The sequence below is a fragment of the Labeo rohita genome, chromosome 15 (genome assembly GCF_022985175.1).
Source record: "Labeo rohita strain BAU-BD-2019 chromosome 15, IGBB_LRoh.1.0, whole genome shotgun sequence".
NCBI classification, from domain to species: Eukaryota; Metazoa; Chordata; class Actinopteri; order Cypriniformes; family Cyprinidae; genus Labeo; species Labeo rohita.
The window spans coordinates 26,726,797-26,745,806 of record NC_066883.1 but is presented as its reverse complement, the minus strand read 5'-3'; the positions used below and the strand labels follow the sequence as shown (position 1 = coordinate 26,745,806).

General features: G+C 36.1%; 1 protein-coding gene across 12 annotated transcripts in view; it reads left to right on the top strand.

The window, feature by feature from the left end:
* msi2b (musashi RNA-binding protein 2b) overlaps window positions 1-19,010 on the top strand; it is a 302,804-nt gene that overhangs the window by 231,691 nt on the left and 52,103 nt on the right. For all 12 annotated transcript variants that reach the window (XR_007829157.1, XR_007829159.1, XR_007829158.1 and 9 more), the window contains exons 9-10: window positions 9,178-9,292; window positions 17,261-17,335. Coding sequence is in view for 6 of the 12 variants with exons in the window: in XM_051128674.1 (XP_050984631.1) it covers window positions 9,178-9,292; window positions 17,261-17,335 (190 nt within the window). In the remaining 6 variants the exon portion in view is untranslated. The remainder of the gene's footprint in view (window positions 1-9,177; window positions 9,293-17,260; window positions 17,336-19,010) is intronic.

Sequence of the window (19,010 nt, the reverse complement as noted above, 5' to 3'; positions counted from 1 at the left end):
GTCAACTTGAAATGTTAAGTTGTCCTAAGTGAAAAGTCAGATATTTAAGTTGATTAAACAAACAATTTGGTTTGTTAAACTTTAAAGCTGGGCTTGTTACCCAGCTGCCTTGAAATTGTAAGTTGAATGAACTCAAATATCCAAGTTGTCACTTAGTACAACTTAACATTTCAAGTTGACTAAACTTTTTTGAGTTGACTGAACTTAAAATTTTAATGCAGCTGGGTAACAAATTATTTTAAGTTGAATCAACAAATGCACTCTGGAAAAATAGTTGGACATTTTGATTATTTTCTCTAATAATCATGTTTTGAATTCGAAAGTTTCCCAAATTAAATCAAAATGAAGCTGTTTCTGTTCATCAGCAAGTGATTTGATTTGTGTTTGATATTAATTTATTGTCCAGTCTGATGGTACAAAGGAAAACAATTTTGTTCTTATAGCATTGAAAAGCCTCTTCTTTTGACCTGCTTTATTTGCTGTCAGGATATGAAGTTGGATGTTTGATGGTAAAAAGTGTTTTTCAAGCTCAATATCAGAAATGAAAAATGGATGTCTGAATGAGGGGGGTCGAGTCGATTTGCCTCTCTGTCTGGCTTTATGAACGATCTCGAGCGGTACGGAGGGCGGAAATAAGACTGATTCCTCAGGCAGCCCACCTCAGATATACAGCAGGCGCAGGGAATTCTAACTCCATCATTGTGACAATCTCAGCGCGGCAGGGCTCGTGAAGGTGTCCCTGTTCCGCGGGACTCTGCCTGTTTAGAATGCATATTTATTTATCGAGTTTGGTTAAGTGCCTTTCATGTCAGGCATTATGTGATCCCAAATTCTCCAGAGTGAGGCAGGCGGCGGGCGGGCGGCCCGGCTTTTTGCAGTTCTGCAGTTCTGAAAGTAAAAAAGAGTTGGAGTGAATGAATCAGCTTTCTGATTCATTTCTTCTTTATCCTCCCCGTCAGAGGAGAATGCTTTTTTTCTCTCTCGCTTGCTGAAAGAGAAACAAATCTGCTTTAAAGAGCAAAATTTAACTGTCTTGTGTTTTGCAGCTACTCTTGAGGATTTCATTCTTTCTTTTCACAGTGGATTATTCAAAGTGAACATTTTTAGATTATTGATTCTCTTTGTCTACCACACATGCTGGTCTATTATTGCAATACGATTATGCTAATTCTGATTCATTTAAATAGCAGGAAGTTCATTTTCGGGATTTATCTCAATCAAGAACATTGCTCTTTTTTCTGTTTATTATTATTTATTTATTTTTATTTTTTTTTCATTATTATTTTAATGAGGGCGCCAGTGGCAGTCCTGGATTACTCAGTGCCCTAGCAAAGAAAATAATAAATGGTCTAGCCATCAAAGGAATAAAATCAAATAAAAAATGTATTTTTAAACAACTGTATTATTATTATTATTATTATTATTATTATTATTATTATTATTATTGTTGTTGTTATTTTTTATGATTATTGTTATGAGTAACACCAGTGTCAGTCCTGGATTAGTCAATGCTCTAGCAAAGAAAATAAAAAGCCAGCAAAGGAATAAAATAAAATAAATAATTTTTTTAACAACTTTATTAGTAGTATTATTACATTTTTTAATGTTTAATTATTTTAATGTTAATTTGAAAAAAATTGTAATAACCTTTAAAAAGTTAATAATAATACATAGCAGGAAGTTAATTTCTAGGATTTATCTCAATCAGGAATATTGCTTTTTTACGTTTTATTATTTACTTTTTATTATTATTATTACTATTTTAATTATTATTTTTATGAGGGCACCTGTGTCAGTCCTGGTTTACTCAGTGCTCTGGCAAAGAAAATAATAAATGCTCTAGCCAACAAAGGAATAATAAAATAACTCTATTATTATTGTTGTTATTATTATTATTATATTTTATGATTATTTTTATGAGAGGTTTTTATTATTTACTTTTTTTTTTTTTTTTTTTTTTTTTGAGGGCACCTGTGTCAGTCCTGAATTAGTCAGTGCTAAAATTGATTAAAGAAAATAATATATATATATATATATATATATATAATAAAATAAAATATTTTTAATATTATTATTATTATTGTTATACTAAGATTATTATTATTAATTTTTAATAGGTTTAATTATTTTAATAAACTTTTAATAACGTTTAATAAGTTAATAATATTACATAGCAGGTTAATGTTTAGGATTTATCTCAATCAGGAATATTGCTTTTTTTACTTTTTATTATTATTTTTTTATTATTATTCTTTTTATAAGGGCACCTGTGCCAGTCCTGGATTAGTCAGTGCTCTAGCAAAGAAAATAATAAATGCTCCAGCCAACAAAAGAAATAAAAAATAAAACAACTAAACAACAACTGTATTATCATAATTTTTTTAAATAAATACGTATTTTTTATTTTTCGGTTGTTGTTATTTTACATGTTTTTAATCATTATTTATTTAATTATTTATATTCTTTTGTTTATATATCTGTTAAATTTATTATTAATTTTCTTTGTTAATAGTAGCACACCAGTGCCTTTTTTTGGAGAACATATATATTTCTTATACATTTTGCATAATGCTTTTGATCTACATTTGTGAAAGACTGGCTTGTATGTCAGGTACGCCAGCGGTCAGCAGCCTGTGTTGTCTTTGTTGAATGTACCTTTGTGAAATCACCTCGTTTCAAAGTCAAAACAGGTGGCTGAAGTTTTAGTGTGAGTGACATTTCTTGTCACAAGGTCAGGGCGGCAGATTAGCAGATTGGATCTAATCTATCCCTAACCAGCCGGCTAATAAGCCTTGTGTGTGTTCTCTGGAGCTGATCGATCCTGTCTCACACCTCTCGCCCGCTCACACCGGCTCTGCCAGGGACACGGACACTAATGGTCACATTTGCTCCAGCCCACCGGTACCGTGTTCCCGTTCATGATTTCCCGACAATTAGCGAGGCGAGTGGACGCACCCTGTTCTCATCTCTGCTGTCATCCTTTCCACCCCGGACTTCCACTTAACCTGCTCTCTGGGGTGAACGCTAGATGTGAGATATTATGGGGTTTTGATTGCATTCACACACACATAAACACCTTGAAGTCTCTGTTGGGCTCTGTGTGGCAGTGCGGACATTAGACAGGTGGCAGGGCTAAATGGACAAATAAAACGCTTGGTAACACTTAGCCTTCATTAATAAGTCATTATATAAATAATTCTAAACATTATACAATTAAGCAGTGAGTTACAAGAGACGTTACTATGAATGTAGATGTGGCCTTAAGGACTTTGTTAGGCACAACATGCATAGACATCCCAGCAACCACTGGTGACTTAACTATATTTGCTATGTAGCATGGCCTTAATCAGCTTTTACATTCAAATATTAATATAAATGAAAATATTTGAGTACTTAAATATCTTTTTTTTTAATTCTTAAATTCTTTTTTTACTTTTGTAGATTATCTGTTGAGCATTGTACTATTTATTTAGTTTGTAAAAAAAAGTGTTATTATTATTTTTTGAACTTTTATTTTTTGTGGCCTACACAAACTGCATTATAACTGTAAATTTACAAATTAAAATTTACATTAAAGTAGTTAAAATTGTTTATAATGCTTAAAAGATCAGACATTTGTATACATTCAGATGTTAATATAAATGAAAATATTTGAGTACTTGCATATCTTTTTTTTACATTGTAAAATTATTTTATATTTAATTTGTAAAAAAAAAAAAAAAGTATTAGTAAAAAGTATTACAAATAAATAAATAAAAGGATTAGTATTATTATTGGCCTTTTTAATTTAAAAAAAAAAAAAATTAAAATATATTTACATATATTTTTATTAACATAGTGTAATTATTTTAGTAATATTTTAAGATTTTATTAAATTAATATTTTAATCGTTTATCATTTTATGATTTTTTTTTTAAAGCAGACAGGAAATTGCCTACAATAAAACTGTAGTTTTGTTTTGCATATTTTTTTTAGAGATAACAAATAAAAATGTACAATAAAGTTGTTACGATTGTTTATCATGCTAAAAAGATCAGGCATGCATATACTTTCAAATATTCATATAAATATTAATAAAAATATTTGAACCCTAAATATAAATTTCTGTTTTTCTTTTTCATTTGTAGATTATCTGTTGAGCATTATATTCTTTCATTCATTAAATTTTATATATTTCATTTGTAAAAGGAAAAAAAATATTATTTTATTATTTTTATTTATGTGGCCATATATACAGATTGCAAATTAAACATTTACATTAAAGTTGTTAAAATTATTTATAATGCTTAAAAGATCAGACATTCATATACATTCAAATATTAATATAAATGAAAATATTTGAATACTTATATCTTTTTTTTAGCTTTTGTAGATTGTCTGTTGAGCATTATATTATCTAAGATTTAATTAGTTAAAAAAGTATTATTTTTGACTTTTTAATTTTTTGTGGCCATATATATATTTTTAAATATATTAATATATTTTTAATTAATTAATAAATATTTTAGGATTTTAATAAAGTAATATTTATTTTAGTAACATTATTTTATCTTTTTTTAAGCAGACAGGAAATTGTCTAGATTTAAAGCTGTACAGTTTTTTTTTTAACAAATTAAAATTTACATTAAAGTTGTTAAAATTGTTTATAATGCTTAAAAGATCCGACATTCATATACATTCAAATATTAATATAATTGAAAATATTTCAATTACATATATACATTTTCACTGTAGATTATCTGTTGAGCATTATATTACTTAATATTTAATTTGTAAAAAGAGAAAAAATATTATTATTATTGGCCTTTTTAATTTTTTGTGGCCATATATATTTAAATACATTAATACATATGTATTAAATTGATATTGTAATTATTTTAAGATTTTATTAAATTAAAAAAAAAATTAAAAAAATAGGAAATTGACTACATTCAAAATCCTAGGCCACAACTCTGACCTGGTCTGGATCTTTTTCTTTTTTTCCCCACATTTTTTACACAGATGTCTTGATCCCTTGATATCACACACGAACAAAGAGTATTTCATTTCATTCTAAAGTTTTCAGTTGGGCTTTGTTTCAAAGTCAATGCCCTGATTTGGTCCAAAAGTGCAGACATCCACCTATCAACAGTTCTCCCTCCTGTCCTTTCCTCCTCTCGTCTCCTCCTTGTCTTTCTCCCCCTGTGCAGGCGTGATAACGGAGCTGCCCTGTGCTCTCAGGTCATTAGCCACGGGCCTTCGTAGTTTCATTAACGAGGGAAGGGAGCTCATCATTGGCCTACCTCGACTGACGAGGGTAATTAGTTAAGTAATAATGTGGAGCCATAGTCATGGCTCTTAAATGCCCATTGATGACAGTCAGATCGGAAGCCAGGCTTTCCTCGCCTATTAGCAACACACAGAGATTGCAGGCCTCATCACTGAAACCACACACTGACATAATTACACGCATCACACTCACACTCTCACACACACACACACACACGCTCTCTCTTTAGTGCCAGTGCCTAATGAAGGCATGTTGTATTTGGAGACGTCCTGAGGACCTGAATACTGATTACGAGTGCTTGTTGGTTTATGTGCTCGTTTTTGGAAAAGAGACAGCAGCGTTCGAGTCGCAATGTCTGAAGTTTGTTAGCCCGCTCAAAGCGTAAAAGTAAAGCTTTCTTTTAGTGCTTTCGTTGACGTATAAGGTCATTTGAGAGAATGGAGGTGTTATCTTTAACAGATATCTGGATTTCCTTTATCTTTGGGTGATGAAATTCAAGGATATTTTCTCTTGCAGTTAACATCAAGGTCAACATACTGTCATACAGTCACCTAGCTTGATGTGTTACATGCTGGGTGGATTAATTAATTTAGAAGAGCTCTGCCAGTTTTTCAAAGGTATTAATTTTTATTTTGAGCTTTGGCAATTAAAATGGACCGTAAGATTATGCACATCACACATGTGTTTGGAAGATCTGCAGAGAGAGCTGATGTGTTAGAACAGCTGGGGTGGTGGAAAAGAAAACAAATTTAGGCCAAACGCACATTACAAGACAAAATGTTGTTTCCTTGCACACATTCAAGGAGTTATTTTTTGTATATATAATTATTAATTTGATTAATTATTTATTTTTGTTAGTTTGTTTATCAGTGCATGCTATTCACAAACTAATTCCAAACTTTATATTATTGTCGAACCTTTTGATGTCAAGGAACCTCATATATTAGTATTTCAAGTTTTTATTTTAATTTTAGTTGCAGTAATTTTATGTGTTTGTCTTTTATTAGTTCTTGTTTTTTCATGTATTTATATGTAGCTTTAAGGTAATGTAGTTGTAGTCGTTTTATTTATGTATTTTTATGTATAACTTTAGAACTGCAGTAAGTTTTTCATCTAATATTTATTTTATTTTATTTTAACTTTATAGTTTAAGAAAAATATGAAGCTCTTAAGTTTCTGGATTATTTAGTTTTAGTGTTAAGTTATTTTAATTTTAGTCATTTTATTTATTTATTTCTCTATTACTTTAGAACTGTAGTAAGTTTTTCATCTAATATTTATATTTTATTTCATTTGAACTTTATTTTGGTTAAAGAAACAATTCAGTTAATAACAACACTGGTGGGGAAAAATATGAAGTAATTTTATAGTAATGACTTCCCTTCTTAAAAATATAAAAACAGCTGTATATTTACCAGTTTGCAGACCTATTTGTAATATGTAATAAGCAATATATATTATTATATTACAGTGTTTTACTATTATTTAGTATTTATTAGTAATTTGCATTGTTTTTTTTTATAGTTCAAGTTTTTATTTTAATTTCAGTTGTAGTAATTTTATGTGTTTGTCTTTTTTTAGTTCTTGTTTTTTTTTCATGTATTTATATGTAGCTTTAAATTAATTTCATTTTAGTCACTTTTTATGTATAAAAATTTTAGAACTGCAGTAAGTTTTTCATCTAATATTTATTAAATATTGTTAAATATTGTTTGTTTATAGTTTAAGAAAAATATGAAGCTCTTTCTGGGTTTTTTATGTATTTTTATTTTTATGTATATATATATATATATATATACACATATATACATATATACATATATATATATATATATACATATACATATATATATAAGGTTTTAATGTTTTCTTTGAATACCTCTTTTTTGCTCAACAAGGCTGTGTTTGTTTGATTAAAAATACAGAAAACAAACAGTAATATTGTGAAATATTATTGCAATTTAAAAAAATAGTGGTTTTCTAATTTAATATACTTTAAAATATAATTTATTCCTGGGATGCAATGCTGAATTTTTAGCATCATTACTCCAGTCTTCAGTGTGAAATGATCCTTCAGAAATAATTCCAATATGCTGATATGCTTTCTTTTTTTTTTAAGCTATGTTGTAAACAGTTGTGCTGCTTAATATTTTTTGGAACCTGTGAAATTTATTTTTAGGATTCATTGATGAATAAAAGTTAAAAAGAACAACATTTATTTATAATAGAAATCTTTTGCTACAATATACACAATATACAATCATTACCATGTTTGGGGTCAGTAATTTTTTTTTCTTTCTTTCTTTCTTTCTTTCTTTCTTTGAAATAAATTAATACTTTTATTCAGCAAGGATGTGTTAAATTGATAAAGACTTTTTCCTTTTAACTTTTTATTCATCAAATAATCCTGAAAAAAGTATCTCAGGTTCTAAAAAAATATTAAGCAGTACAACTGTTTCCAACACTGATAATAAATCAGCATATTAGAATAATTTCTGAAGGATTGTGTGACACTAAAGACTGGAGTAATGGCTGATAAAAATTCAGCTTTGTATCTCAGAAATAAATTATATTTTAAAATATTTTAAAATATATTAAAATAAAAAAACTCTTATTTTAACTTGCAATAATATTTCATAATATTCCTTTTTTCTGTATTAAAAATAAATACAGAGCTCTTCAAATAAATGATCTCAGATATTTGAACGGCAGTGTATGTAATTTTATTAAAGCATATATGTATTTTATTTATTAAATCTTTATGCATTTTGCAGCACCTGCACAAGAGGTTTTGGAGGTTCCAGGATCATTCTTTTCATTGGACTTTCATACACGCTCATGTGCTTTAAATCACATACTTAAAACATGAAAGGGTGCCAGGCGATTCTGTAATGTAAATGGACAAATAGAGGTTGACATGGTGAGGGCACATTGTCTACTATGCCCAACCAGACCCCCTCATAGTGCTCATCGTCAGTTCCAATAAGCCATTCGTGTGCATTTACCACTATACTTACCCTAGGCGCAGTGTGCACGATGGAGTGTATACATGCACCAGTAATCAGTCTGTCAGACACTACATACCCTCCCGGTCATCCGTGCTTTCATTGGAGCGGCTGCATCTCTCAGGTGGTTGAGGCTTTGTTGACACATTGTGCGCACGATGCCGTGCACAATGTTAGGGTTGATATTTCCTACCGTGTCACTACTGCAAACCCACGGATCCTTCATTCCGGAGCTGTACTTAATTTTGATGCCGGTGTTTGCAGTTGGTCTGTCACTCTTGACGCCCACTCTGTGTGTTCTGTCATGAACAGACTTTTAACCGTGCATTGTGGAGGAGGGCGAAATGTCAGTCAGCACAGCAGGAAAATTATCAGTGGAAGGCGGCAGGGAGCTGGCTGGGGGGGGGGTGAACAGAGGGAAGTGCCCTGGGTAGAAATGGTTCGATGATGAGGACCAGATTGGAGTGGCAAGACAGTAGAGGAATGATGAGAAAACAAAACAATAAAAACAACTTTTTTTTTTTTTTTTTTTTTTTCATTTTTTAAAGAACTTATCCTTTTTTTGCCCGAAGACAGTGCACGGCATGCCTTCGCAAACATGCAAACATCAAAAGCGCTCTCTCAGAAAACTACAGCGACATTAAGGCAGTACATTACTGACTGAGATGCACAAACACTGTGATTTCACAGCCTGTTTGTTTTAGTTGCTTTCATTTTTCTAACAAGTGATGTATTATCCTTATGAGAGTTCTGATAGTTTGTCTGCGAGGTGACACAAGCCAAGTATGAACAACACTGTTGTTATGTCCTGTGGGCAAGACATTTGTAATTGTCGGACAGTTCCCTGATGCAATAAGTGGTCTTATTAGTAGTGAAACAACATCTTTTGCGCTCCATCCACAGGTAGAATGTAAGAAGGCCCAGCCGAAGGAAGTGATGTTTCCTCCAGGGACGCGGGGGAGAGCCAGAGGTCTGCCCTACACCATGGACGCCTTTATGCTGGGAATGGGCATGCTGAGTAAGTGTCATCTCAATTTCCTGCTTACAATTATTCATACATTAACGCTGTCAATCACCGCTGTAATCTGATCATTGACTGGGGTGCTTATTTAAAATCAGCATGAAGCTGCATTCAGCCCATTTTGCTTCTATAATGCAGCTTAAAAAATGTAGACGGGGGTTTTATTTTATCCAACGGGATTTGATTGGATTGTGAAAAGTGCGTTTTACGTATGGACCTGCACAGTTAGCTCGCTGTGATCTCTATGTGACTGGTGATTGAAGAAGAAGGGTTTAAAATTAGAGGGTAAAAGAGTAAAGTAGAGAAGCAGAACAGAGCAAGTTCTGACATTTCCATAAAAAGATTTCAAAGACAAACATTTTATTCTTCGGAATAATGTGCACCAATGAATCATTGAAAGTATGACCAGGAACACCTATTATGAAAGTAAATGGGGTCAAATTTGATTTCACGTGGATTTTAAAAATACCTAATGATTGGCTCTTGTTCACTAACCATGTGTCCACATGTAATTTTGTGTAAAGAAAATGGTGCAAAAACTTTTATTCATCGCTAAGTTCACAACCACATGTACACACATATATATATATATATATATATATATATAGTCATGGCCAAAAATATCAGCAACCTTGCAATTCTGTCAGAAAATGCAACCCTTCTCTCAGAAAATTGTTGCAGTTGCAAATGTTTTGGTACTCACATGTTTATTTTTTTGTTTACATTGGAACAACACAGTAAAACAGAGAAGAACAGTCAAATCTGATACAGTTCCACACAGAACCCGAAAAATGCACTGGAAAAAATTATTGGCACCCTTAACTTAATATTTGGTAGCACCGCCCTTGGAAAAAATAACGGAAATCAGTCGCTTCCTGTAACCATGAATATGTTTCTTACATCCTCTACTGGAATTTTGGACCACTCTTCTTTTGCAGACTGCTCCAGGTCAGATTCAGATTTGAAGGATGCCTTCTCCCAAATGCTGTTTTGAGATCTCTCCACTGGTGTTCTATGGGATTCAAATCTGGACTCATTGCTGGCCGTTTCAGAACTCTCCAGCACTTTGTTTGTAACCATTTCTGAGTGCTTTTTGAAGTGCGTTTCAGGTCATTGTCCTGCTAGAAGACTCATGACCTCTGGACGAGATGCAGCTTTCTGACACTGGCCACTAAATCGCGCCCCAAAATTCTTTGGTAATCATCAGATTTCATGATACTGTTCACACAGTCAAGGCATCCAGTGCCAGAAGCAGCAAAGCAACCCCAAAACATCTTTGAACCTCCACGATGTTTGACTGTAGGGACTGTGTTCTTTTCCCTGAAGGCCTCACTTCTTTTTGTGTAAACAGTGCCATGATGTCCTTTACCAGAAAGCTCTACTTTTGTCTTTGTCACAGTATGTTCTCCCAGAAGTATTGTGGTTTTGTCACATACGTTTTGGCAAACCCCAGTCTTGCTTTTTTATGCCTTGGTGTCAGCAGTGGTGTCCAAAACAAAAAATACCAAGACATTTGCAATTGGAACAATTTTCTGAGAGAATTACAAGGGTGCCGATATTTTTGGCCATGACTATATATATTTATTAGTGGTTTAACGATACACAATGCATGAATTTACAACAACAAACCAGTACGACAAACTCACTTATATTAAACATAAAATGTTTAATTTATTAACAATGCAAATACAACATGCTACATGCCTAATTTAAAATTACAAATAACTTACACAGATTTTAAATAGAAAATACTGAAAATCAGTAAACACAGTGAAACCAAATAAATAAGAAACAAATGTTAAAAAAGCTCCCAAAATAATCTTAGTTAAACGGCAAACGTCAAAAGGCCTAAAATATTTTTAAAGCAGGTGCCTTTGTATATCATTTTGAAACTAAATCTTTTGCCAAGTTCTTGTCTTTCTCAACTCACTTGTCACCTCGACTCTGATAAATGAAATCTGACATGCAGATCTGTGATCCGACTGTTGTTTGGCACACTGCATTGTACAAAGTAAAAAGACACTTTATGATGTTAGTCTTAATATATAATTTAAAAATTGTACAAATCCAAGAAAATTACTCTGGCATTTCTTTCTTTTTGCTGTATCAAAAACTGTGGCACCGCGTATGTGTATGTATATTTATCATTTTTACATAAAATGTATATGTACTACTCAAAACACTTTTATTAGTGCAAAATTAATAGTGAATGAGACCCACTGATAGGAAATTCCATGTTCACTGGGTCAAGATCCAGTTACTCACCAAATGTGATTTTAGAGCAAATGTTGTCTCATGCTGACCTCAGAGACAAATGTTCGTTTTAGAATGATACTCGTAAATATATCTGTTCACGCTTTAAGCATAGATGCTGAGCTTGATGGCGTGGAACAAGTGCATCACTGTAAACTCAGAGAACAAAATGCCAAATCATAATGTTGGAACAGGCAGACAGGGAGAGGCAACAGCCCATTGAAAGAGCTCCTCGGAGAGAGCACTGGGACCGGCGCACCGATGCTGGCACTGCGCTCGCGTTAACGTCGCCACGCTCTGCTAGCGGCTCTACGACTGCCATGCCAGTTGAAACTCCTCTCCATTTCTGCTGGGAGCCCCGCTTCAGAGTCTTCGCAGATACGACACGTGCGTGCTATCACAGAGACGAGCGCTGGAACCCGTCAAACACCACAGCCGTCATCCTGACACCGGCAAGAGCTCGTCTTGACGTTTTTCTGTAGATTTGACGCATGTCAAGAGGACAGGAAACGTGGAATCAGACAAGAATACCCGTCTCTCAGCTCCCCCCTCCCAAACTTACACCCCAACCAGCTCCAGTGACAAGAGATAATTACTGTGAGATTGATCGTCTGCTGAAAGTAACTGAAGCAAATAAATCGTTTGATGCCTGGTGCAGAATGCGAATGGCAGCTAATGGGTGAAGCTGCAGGAGAGGTCGTCCTGCCCGTAATTTGACTTGATGAAGCATCCTCGCCGGGCCCGCATGAAATATGCTATTGATATTCAGCCAGCTCCGCTTCCAGCCCCACCAAATCCCTAACCGACCCTCACCAAAGCAGGGCTCTGCATTATAGTGCTAAATGAAGAGGAAAATGTAAGTAATGTTGAGTTATGAACCTATGATTTCAACAAACTGACCTCAAAGGAGGGCGAATCCATCCGTTCGTCGGTTATTCGACGTACGCGAGCAACGACCGGCGCCCCCTAGCATTTTAGGAGCGTATGATATCATCACGCTTCGCAGTGCCAACAGCGTGATGTCAGCTCAAGTTGACTCGAGTTGAGGTTGATGAAATTACGCCGCAAGTGGGTGTCATGAGCTTATTAGGGTTTAAAGCAGATCAGTGTTGAACAAACAGAAAAGGGAGGAAGACGAAGACAGTGGGAGCAGAGAGCCGGGTAAAGGGGGTCGCGCTCACTCGATCGCAACACCGTCTTATCTAAATGAAATTGGAAAGCAGGACAGCGAAACATTCCTTTTGGTAATTTGCATACAAAAATCAACAAGGCTCATTATTTAAGGAACCGCAATTCCTTATGTGCCGAAATCTCATTAGAGGCCCGCTCTGAGCAACGGTGTTTACCACACCTAATCGAGCTATTTATCTTTATTGTGCTGGGCCTCATGTATGTTTGCTAAAATTAATACACATCTCAGCCAGCGCAAAGTGCAGCGTTACCAGATGGATAATTGATTTTACAGTGAATCGAAACTGTTGAGCCATAAAATGGGCACATTAGCATGCATATTAATAACGCAAATAAGAGGGCGAGGCCGTCGCCACTAGGCCAGATTAAGTGACAGTCTTTATTTACAGCGTTGCCGGGAGACGCAAGGTGTCTGCTGTGGTGACGGCGTGACTTAATGAGTCTTCTCCTCCGGCTTAGGTACCTCTCTTTCTCCTTCTTGCATTTAGCGGCGTCTGGTTTAGTCGAATCGGTCTCGACTCCCGCCGAGAGGCCGTGACTGCGACATGCAGTATTGCCACTTGTTATAGGACGTCAAAGCTACACCAGTCTGGTGCTTTTGGAGCTGGTCTCATGGTGTGGCCCTTTGTTGAGGCTTAGCTCTGTCATTAAACGCAGAGGAGAGCCATTTAGCTCTGACAATTGAGTTGAATAGTTTTGACGAGGAGGTGGAGGAATGTCGCTGGAAAAAATTGGTACCTTCCGTGATTGTTTTTTATGTTTAGCTGAGCCAGAAGTGGCATAAAACATGTTTTTGTTCAACTTTTGTTTGTGCACTCTTTACTGGTGGACAGCAGGACATCATTCTTGGTTGAAGTTGAGGGTGTGGTTGTATACTTCAAGACTATTTTCATACTTGTTTATTTGCTTAGAACAAACCTGAGCAAAAAATATATTCAGATATTTAGGGCCAGTAAGTTGTAAGAAATATATCTCTCAACACCTTTTCTAGCAAACTCAGCTGAGTTCTGAAAAGCGAGAAGTTGTAGGCCCTTTAAAGCACTGCCGATTTCTCTCTTTGCCGTTTTGTTCCCATAGGTGTTGGCCCTACCAGTATTTTAATCCCCTACTGTCAACAGAGCCCCATCCCTCTACATTTAAAGTAATCTCTCTAAATGTCACAGGAAAAGCCCATGTCATGTATATTTAGTCTGGGCGTCTGGCATTTGCTCCTCCTTAAGAGTAGAGTACACAGAGCCGCTGTAGTCTCGAGAGAGACGGAGGAGCCCAGATATTAAGGCTTCGCAAACATATGATACAGCGCTTGGAAAGAGCCGAGCTGTAGAACGTTTAAGCATGTAGTTTAGAGAAAAGATTACAAGGTGAAGTTTTGTATGGAGCGTAAAGGATGAAAAATCGTCACTGGGTTTAAACATTTCCAATTGGGAGTGAACTATCGCTTTAAGGAGAACGGGTTCTGCAGCGTTTTTCTGTATACTTCAGGCAGTAGTATATTTAATACTTTTATCCCATCCTCCTCCTCTTCCTGATTCCCTCAGAATTGAACTTTCTTCAAGAATGGTCTTTGATTTTAAAACTGACTCTGTGGTTTACATAGCATTTACCGCAAGCGGCACAAAAGCCTCCTTTCAGAACCAGTCAATAACGACAGAAAACTTCATAAAAGCGCGTTATTTCTTTTAAGCCTCTACTATAGCGCTGACCCTCACCAAAGAAACTTTGACAGGATCAATATCTTCACATAGACTACTTCCCACCAGTCTGCCTCTGCAATGTCAAACCGAATTGATCCGAGTTATGTCTAGCCTAACTTGCGGTGGAGTATATTTATTCTCTCCAACACCAACTCACATTTGTGGCCGAGAGCCAAGGATAAGCCACTAGCGATCATTTGGTGCAAGCTCGCGCTGTGCACAGCCAAGAACTATTAGCGGAATCTTTCAGGTGTGTTTGGGAAGGAAGAAATGGGGCTGATGGTGAATAACAGTCCAAAAAAAACAGTCTATATACAATGCCTTGCAAAGGTTTTTTTTTCCACAATTTGTTGTGTTGCAGCCTTATGTTAAAATGCTTAAAATTATTTTTTTCCCCACATCAATCTACACTGCATACACCATAATGACAGCACAAAAAAATTAGAAATAAATAACTGTAATGATTCCATTGCATAAGTGTTAATACCCTTTTTTGGGACACTTGAAAATGATCTCAAGAGCATCCATATTGCTTGTAGATGTTACTACACTTTGGGCGGAGTTGACCTGTGGCAAATTCATTTGAATGAGTATGATTTAAAAAGGCACACACCTCTCAATAAAAGGTCTAACAGCTGAAAATGCATATCAGAGCAAAAACCAAGCCCTGAGGTCAAAAGAACTGCATGTGGAGCTCAGAGACAGGATTGCGTCAAGGCACAGATCTGGGGAAGAGTTCAGAAAAAAAAATTCTGCTGCATTGAAGGTTCACAGAAGCACGTAGCCTCCATTATCCATAATGGAAGAAGTTGAGCTGGCCTCCTGGCCAAACTAACCAATTGATGGAAAAGGGCCTTGGTTAGGTGACCAAGAACCTGATGGTCAATCTAGTTGAGCTCCACAATCATATGTGCAGATGGGAGAAACCTACAGAAGGACAAACATCTCTGCAACACTCCACTGATCTTGGCTTTATTGCGGTGTGGACAAACTCAATCCTCCTCAGTGAAGACACATACAAGCCCACTTGGAATTGGCAACAAAGCACCTAAAGAACTCTCAGATTGTGAGAAACAAGATTCTCTAGTCTGATGAACCTCAATTCCAAGCATCATGTATGGAGGAAACCAGGCACTGCTCATCACCTGCACAGTAGCATCCCAACAGTAAAATGTGGTGTATCAGCCTCATGCTGTGGGGATTTGAGGGACCCGTCAAAGGAGAAGGAAAGCTCAGTGCACCAAAAAATTGAGATAGCCTTAATTCAAACCCAGTACAGAGCATTCAGAACCTCTGACTGGGCAGAAGGTTCACAGAAGCACACAGCAAGTGTGGCTTATAAACAACTCTGTGAGTGTCCTTGAGTGGCCCAGCCACAGCCTGGGCTTGAACACGGTCAAACATTTTTGGAGAAACCTAAAAATGTCTGCCAGCCTCCATCCAAGCTTACAGAGCTTGAGAGGTGAAGAGGTGAGGTGAAGAATGGCAGATAATTGCCAAATGCAAATGTACAAAACTTGCACCTTACCCAAAAAGACTTGAGGCTGTGAAGGTGCTTCAACTAAATACTGAGTTGGGGTATGAATACTTATGCAATGTACTTATTTCACTGTTTTATATTTAATAAATTTGCAAAGTTGTTACAAATCTGTTTTGTGCTTTGTCATTATGGTATATGGAGTGTAAATTGATGTGGGAAAAAAATGTAAAGCAATTTAACATGAGGCTGCAACATAAAATGTAAAAAAAGAAGGGGTTTGAATACCTTTGCAAGGCACTGTATATATTGTTTCTATTATAGCGGCCCGCTCCCTCTGGCGTTTGCGGCAACAATATGGCTGATACATTCGCTTGCGTTGGAAAACGTTTGAAAGCCGTCCAGATAATTAGTGTCTAGGCTCACACTGTAATAAGCCATTGTGACAGAATAAGAACAATGGGTCTTTGGGCTCTAGCCTGGTAAAGAGGGACACACGGCGGCCCGTCGCTCAATGCTGGCAGAGAGACAACTCGAGCATGTGCGTTGGGTCGCATCCCACTTTTTCTTAACAGCACGAGCAGGATGCGTTCCAGTGTTGTAAACGCTGCTGATGGCGTGTTTTCACCGTGCTCCCAAACAAGATGTATCTCAGATAATAAAATAGTCAAGGGGGAAGCCAGCGCACTCGCCCGAGCGTCGTCATTAAAAAGTTCTGCCTCAGCAAAGACGACGAGAGGCGAAAAAAAAAAAACAGATTGCGGCCTTAGCGTGCTTTTGCAGCGTTTCGCTCCACTTTCGAATGACTTCTGCAATCGCTCAATCATATTCGTGCCATCCTGTCGGTATTAGCACGCAGGAGGCCGAGGCTGCGCGGCGCGGAGGGACTTTAATCCGGGATGTCCTGCCACAACTATCAGCCTGCCATTGTCTCGCGCTGTCGTGTCCTTCATGATCGATTAGCCCGGGCTATAAAAGAAGGGTTATCGATCAATGACAGTGGAGAGGTGAGAAAAAAAGGAGGGAGGGAGAGAGAGATGACAGCCGCAGACATGTCCGTTCCCTCAGCGAGGGGAAAAAGAGGGATGAGCCCCAGGGAATGAAGCGAGATTGTGTCTTGTGATGTTTATGCTGTTCATCACTGCAAACTGAAGTTCGCTAGCCAGCTAATCTGTTACATTGCAGCCTCGCGGGGAGGGCTGCGGTTATGTGGTGAAAGAGGAGCCGTTTCCACTTGCGTTTTGCTTGTATGTGTATTTTAAATGGCATACTGATTTATTGGCATGATAGGGAGGCTCTGGGCGGTCTGAGCGGTTTATCACATCCCTGGATTTTCTTCTCTCCCCTCAGGTTATCCAAACATTGTAGCAACGTATGGCCGAGGATACACTGGTTTCGCCCCAAGCTACAGCTACCAATTCCCTGGTAAGTTCCATCTTGTTAAGCTCTGTATGGTGCTTCTCTCTCCTGCTGCTGTCTGGTAATGGCCTCCCTGCTGACCGGCAAACTCACAAACACCAACACGCACCCGTCCCTGCCTCTCGCTGCAGCCCCATGCTGAAAACTTTGCCGTGGCACTTTATACTTAAATACACATTCGCATGCTCAAACATTATACATCTTGATGTACAAAGACACACACATATTGCCTCGTTCGACCCCCTACTGAAGCCCCACATCCACATGCTTGTAGCTTTACAGATAACACCGCCACACGTGATGCTTTTAAAACCTGTGCGAGCTACAAACGAGCCCATGGGCATCTAATTTTCTCTCCTTTCACAGATAGAATTCTTACGTTGGACTATACAATACAATTCAGCAAATCGGCAAAATCTTGAATCAGCAGGGTTTTAGGCCATCCCGACAAAGACAGGTCTTTTTTGTCTGGGATAAATGTAATGCGGCAAAGCAGCTATATTATTTCACGGCTCAGTTCTCAGAACTGAGCTTTGATAACCCGATGGTCCGAAACAGAATTGAAACGTGCATAGTATATTTTAGTATGATGTTCTGCTTACTGGTTTACCCTGAACTACTTTAATTGCTCCAGATGTATTTCTGATACACTTGTGTTTGTTTTTTGCACCTCTACTGAGAAAAAACAATGGTCTAAGCCAGTCTGGTTAACAGGTTTACGCTGGACTATCTGGTCTACGTCAAATCAAATGAAAAAGTTCAAAAACATACAGTCAAAAGTTTTTGAACAGTAAGATTTGAATGTTCTCTTCTGCGCGCCAAGCCTGCATTTTTTTTGATCCAAAGTACAGCAAAACAGTCAAATTTTGAAATATTTTTACTGTTCAATTCAATTCAATTCAATTCAAATTTATTTGTATAGCGCTTTTCACGATACATATCGCTGCGAAGCAACTTTACACCAAATTGACATTTTTACAATATATGTAGTAGTAGCTTGATGTTCAAAATAACTTTTTTTATTTGAATATAATTTAAAATGCAATTTATTCCTTTGATTTTAAAGCTGAATTTTCAGCATCATTAGTCCAGTTACATGATCCTTCAGAAATGATTCCAATAATCTGATTTGCTGTTATTATTATTATGTTGAAAACAGCTGAGCAGAATTTTTTCAGGTTTGTTTGATGAATAGAAAGTTCAGAAGAACAGTTATCTGAAATAGAAATCTTTTGTAACATTATAAATGTCTTTATCGTAACTTTTGATCAATTTAAAGCATCATCGCTAAATAAAAGTATTTAATTTCTATAATTTCTTTCCCCCCAAAAAAGCTTTTGAATGGTATAGTGTATAATGTTACAAAAGCTTTTTATTTCAGATAAATGCTAATCTTTGGATCTTTCGAGTCATCAAAAAATTCTGAAAAAAATCTACTCAGCTGTTTTAAATATTGAGAATAATAATAAATGTTTATTGAACAGCAAATCAGCATATTAGAATGATTTCTGAAGGATTATGTGACTGGAGTAATGATGCTAAAAATTTAGCTTTGATCACAGGAATAAATTACTAAATAATAATACATTTCTGTCATTAATTACTCACCCTCATGTGGTTCCAAATTTGTAAGGCCTTTGTTCATCTTTGGAACACAAATTAAGATGTTTTTGATGAAATC